At 33.4% G+C, this 5,344-nt stretch overlaps 1 protein-coding gene across 1 annotated transcript; it reads left to right on the top strand.

Moving 5' to 3' along the window:
- Nucleotides 1-427: 427 nt before the first annotated feature.
- LOC127792295 (rho GDP-dissociation inhibitor 1-like) lies at nucleotides 428-2,990 on the top strand. Its single transcript, XM_052322747.1, has 5 exons — nucleotides 428-619; nucleotides 706-772; nucleotides 1,898-2,116; nucleotides 2,198-2,322; nucleotides 2,916-2,990. Exons 1-5 carry the CDS (start codon nucleotides 446-448, stop codon nucleotides 2,988-2,990), a joined length of 660 nt encoding a protein of 219 aa, XP_052178707.1. The 5' UTR covers nucleotides 428-445.
- Nucleotides 2,991-5,344: the final 2,354 nt, after the last annotated feature.

Raw genomic sequence — 5,344 nt, 5'->3', positions numbered from 1 at the left:
TGAATAAATTCATATAACCAATGGTTAAGATTGGCTCGTATCATCTAATGATTTCAGATTTGAATAATTAAGCCATAACCATCCGATATCTAGGTGGACTCATACATCGAGTGCACCTAAATATTTTTCAGTTAGATATTCACTTCGAACCAAATTGACAAAAGATTCTAAAATCTATCTCCCAAAACTCAGAGACACCTTTTGTACTAAATCGTAAAAATTATCTTTCTCCATGGAAAATCTTTGCACTAAATCGTAAAAATTATTGGGAATCCCAAAATAGGAAATCACAGAAAGCGGCAAGGCATGAACGAGAGCCACACACGCCCTTGCATTTCTCTTCATCAATGGAAGTCTCTCCCCATTGGGATCGATCGGAATATTGTTTCATTTTGTGGGCTTCGCCTGGCGTTCGTGCGTGCTTGCTTTGCTGATCGCTCCATTGATGGGTTTGGACGGAGACAACAACAACAACCAGACGGAAACAGCGACTTCGACGGCGGCCCCAGATGACGGCTCCGGCGCGGCCTCCTGTTATGCTACGGAGGAGGAGGAAGATGACTCCCGCCCTCAGTTGGGTCCCAATTGCACCATTAAAGAACACCTCGAGAAGGACAAGGTTAATCTGCTGTGTTGTTTGTTTCTCAGGAAACCATCCGAGAAAATTGCTTTATATATTCTGCTCCTGTGTTGGTTGGTGGTCAGGATGATGAGAGCTTGAGAAGGTGGAAAGAACAGCTTCTGGGCAGTGTCGACGTCGATTCGGCTGCAGGTATGTTGCTTCCATGCATTATCTTTCTTCTTGGAAGCTCTAAATAATTCAGTTAAATTTCACTAAATTTTGTGTGGTTTAAGGACATTTAGGTTATCTTTATGCAGATTCGGTTTAAACTTAGTATCTTAAGGATGCATGGTTTGTTTTTTAACGTTGTGAACAGTCATTTATATGATCACCATTTCGGTTCAGTTTTACAAAAAGCCTTTCATGATTTAGATTTAGTTTTTGAGACTTATTAAAACCGATTTCACTCCGATAATTAAGTTTGCTAAGCCCTTAAACTCTAAATTAACAAATAAGGTTGTTTGAAGAACAAACAAATCATAGTGACCACAAATCTTAAACCTAAACCGATTTTAAAAAATGACTCGAACCACATGGAAGACAAGTTAAATTTACTCAAATAAAATTTGTAGCCAAGGAAAATTTTTCTGTAATTCGAACTAGTGATTTTCGAGAAGAATTACCATTCGAGACTCCCTTTTTAACTCAACTATAGCCAATTAAGAGGAGGAATGTGAATTTGTGTGGTGCTTAATTTGTTTGATCTTTCTTCTTGGAAACTCTATATAATTTGGCTAGATTTCACTCAAATTCCATTGATTTAAGATATTCGAGTTATTTTTATGCAGATTCAGTTTTAAATTTGGTATTTTTCGGGCTACGTGGTTTGTTTTCTAATGTCGTGAATAATCATATTTGTAACCCACAATTTCAATTAGTTTTAATCAAGCCTCTTGTGATTTAGATTTTTATGGCTTATTAAAACTCTAAATTAAAAGAAAAAGTTATTTGAAAAACAAATAAACAAGTCATCGTGATTGCAAATCCTAAACCTAAATTGATTGTTAAACATGAAAAATGATGCCATTTTAGACTACAAAATCTAGAATTTGGTACATAAATAAAATGATGTCTCGTTATATATACGAGACTCCCTATTATATATATTTTATACGAAATTTTTTTTCCATAATTCAAACTAGTGACTTTTGAAGAGAATTACCTTTGGATACTCCCTTTTTAATTCAACTATAGCGAATTAAGAGGAATGTAATCTTTTTTGTGGTTTTTAATTTGCATTTGAATTATACATATATATATATATATATAATGCAGAAACCCTAGAAGCAGATGTGAAGATTTTGAGCCTAACAATCTTGTGCCCTGAAAGAGCTAATCTTGTTCTTGACATTCCTGAGAATGGGGACCCAAAGGGAGTGTGGTTTACACTCAAAGAAGGCACCCATTATCGCCTCAGATTCACCATTCAGGTCAACAACAACATTGTCTCTGGCTTGAGGTATACTAATACTGTTTGGAAAACTGGTCTCAAGGGTAAGTGCTCTTCTCCTCTCCTCTCCTCTCAGTTCATGACTTTAGAATCATGAAAGGATAATCGAACCGATTGCAATGCAGTGGACAGCTCCAAGGAGATGCTTGGAACCTTCAGCCCGCAGGCAGAGCCTTACACACATGAGATGACAGAAGAAACTACTCCCTCTGGAATGTTTGCAAGAGGATCTTATTCAGCCAAATCAAAGGTCACATCTTTTCCTCTCCTATTTTTGTTTTCTTTTTTAGTGAATTTAAACTAGTTGGGGGCATTATTTGGCTAAAAACGAATTTTCAAACAAATTATTTCATAAAAGGGTGGGCATTGGTTGGCGCACGCGTGTGTGTAAAGGGATAGAGATCTATTTTGTTGCCCGCATCGGGCTAGTGACCACGGAGGGAGGGGGGGATGCTCTCCCTCTCACATTTGTCCGAATTTGGCAAATGTTATGTTGACGGACGCGAGCAATATAACATTTTCTTAAAGGGGTAATTACAACTATTTAGTTAAAATTGAATCTTTTTAAAATTAACTGATTAATATTGGTTATTTCAATTTTTTTTCTTTCTGAGTTCAATTTTAACAATAGTACTATTCTACCTCTTTAGCTAGATAAGTTGGAATATGCACTTATTTTACAAAAATACCCCTAGAATTTTAATTTATTTATGAAAATGTTAGTGTATGTGTAAAGTCCTAAACTCTGAACCCTATAAAAGGTTAATTCAATTGATCAATTGATTTTTTTCGACGTTCGATTGGGTGAATTTTCTCATTTTTGGCTCATTTTCTTCGTCATAGTTCATCGATGATGACAACAAATGCCACTTGGAAATCAACTACACATTTAATATTCAGAAGGATTGGCCACAGTAACACACTAACTTTCATATCTTGAAGTCTCTCTCTTTCTCTCTAACTCACTCACCATGGCCATTGATGGAGCTAAACAACATAAAGGAGGAAGAAGGTTCATTATTGAGGATCAAAGTTCAAAATACATAGAAGAAGACTACACAATAAAGAAGACTACTTCGGACACCTAGCCACTCATGCTTTCAATTCGTTTTTTTTTTCTCTATATATTGATGAGGTGCTTGTGATCATTCTCCATTCTTGCCTCCTATTCACGTTGATTTGCTCATGTATTCTCCTTGCTAATTGTTTTTAAAAGATATACAAGTAGATTTTTTTAAAGAGTTTAGCTAGTGTTAAAAGGAATCTCGTGTATAGAATAAGCCTTGCCAATCTCTCAAGGTAGCCCTAAGATTTTGGAGGGGCAAAGTAAACTTATAAACCAAAATTTTATTAAAGCCTTAGACTTTCAAGATTTTAGATCAAATCTAATATTAACGGTTTACATGATTGACTTTCAAGTTTAAAAAATTTAACTGAAAACTTTCAAAAGTCCAATAAATAAAGTATTAATTTTTCTTACAAAATTTCGATACAAGAATGGTATTTATTGTTTAAAAAAATATTAAAATGTAGAAAAATTCACTAAGACATTAATTTTACTTACAAAACATATGGAATTAGTATTTATTGTTTAAAAAATATTAAAATATAAAAAAATCAAGCATGCTAGTGGAGTGACTAGAACAAGTAATTCAAAAAACTTTAGATTTACAACCCACCACTCTACCAACTAAAGTCAAATAGAATTGATAAAAATTATATATTTTAGTACATATTTATTATATATTTAAAACCTAAACTTAATTTTTGAAGGGACTTCTATGATTGGGGGCCTAGGCGACTGCCTTGGTCACCTACCCACAAGACCGGCCATGCAAGATAGAGTCACCTACCCACAGGACTGGCCATGCAGCTTCTATCTTGCTTGTGAAACTAGCCTTAATGTCGCATGCAAGAACTCTAAGCTAATGTGATCTGAAAAAATTTGGGAAACCTCGTAAGGGTCTAATAAATTTTTAGTGTTTTTAGTAAATTATAATATTTAAAGGTAATATTTAAAATTTATTTGAATGGATCACAAGTTACCCCATTACTTGCCATTTCACTACGTTTTTTAAACCAATGGGCTCTCCAAGTAATATCCCTGTAATGTATAAAACTTTAGGTAATGTTTGTTAAAATGAGTAGAACAAGATTGTATCAAGATAATATCAAAATATTTTTCGAATCAAGATATGAAATAATCAAGATAAGACTGACAAGAATCTTAAGATCTTTATCAAATTATTTGTTAAATTTTTTGAAATGTATTGGATGACACATACATCATTTATTCTTATCTGTAAGAAATAAGATAAATTTATTCGGACGGGGAAGAATAAATTTATCTAGAAAAAATTCAAATAAAAAGTTATGTGATTTTTTTTTCAAGAGTTACTAAATTCCAAAATCGCTTAACATGACACTTGAACTTGGACTTCTAAACCCCGTTCAAGCTTGACTTACGCAGAGTCACAACTTGCAACATGGGGGCATTTATATTTTCTATGTGAGTAATAATTTGTAAACAAAATCTAATATATTGAAATATCATCTAAATGGAAAATTGACTACATTACATATCCCTTAACCTTTGGCTATTTAGCATATACATCCCCTGAATTTTAAAATTTGCTCAATTGGTCCCTAAGCTTCTTAAAAATTAACTATGGCGCTCCATCTATTATTAACAATGTTATGTGAATCGACCTTATACCCTTAAATTTTAGGTTTTTGCTCCAAGCATCCCCTAAATTTTTATTTTTTGCCAAATCAATCCTTAAACTTTTCTACAAAGATCAAAGTTGATTTGGTAAAAAATAAAAATCTTTGGTCCAAGCACCCCAATAGGGATTGGTTTGATTTTGTATCTAATTCTTCTAGTTCGTAACTTGACTCAAATCAATTGACATATATATAAATTAAAATTAAATAATATAAATTCGAAAACATTAAAGATAAAAGATAGAAATATATATCATATATACTGTACTCTAACCTTAAGTGTGAAACAAAAGCTAAAGTCACAAGGTTTCATCTTCTCTACACACTCACACCCAACTTTGTTGTTGGTTGTTGCAAACTATTAATAGACTTTGAGTTTAACTCGTTGTTGTGTAGTTTGCTTTGTGTTGAGTTGAAATACATTTGTATCACAGTACACCCAAGAGGAAGATGAATTGAGTGTTTTTATGCTCACACCCAACTTTGTTTGTTGGTTGTTGCAAACTGTTAAGAGACTTTGAGTTTAACTCGTTGTTGTTTAGTGTGCT

The sequence above is a fragment of the Diospyros lotus genome, chromosome 15 (assembly GCF_014633365.1).
Source record: "Diospyros lotus cultivar Yz01 chromosome 15, ASM1463336v1, whole genome shotgun sequence".
Classification (NCBI taxonomy): domain Eukaryota; kingdom Viridiplantae; phylum Streptophyta; class Magnoliopsida; order Ericales; family Ebenaceae; genus Diospyros; species Diospyros lotus.
Note: the sequence above shows the minus strand (reverse complement) of the source record. Positions and strands in the feature narration are given on the sequence as shown.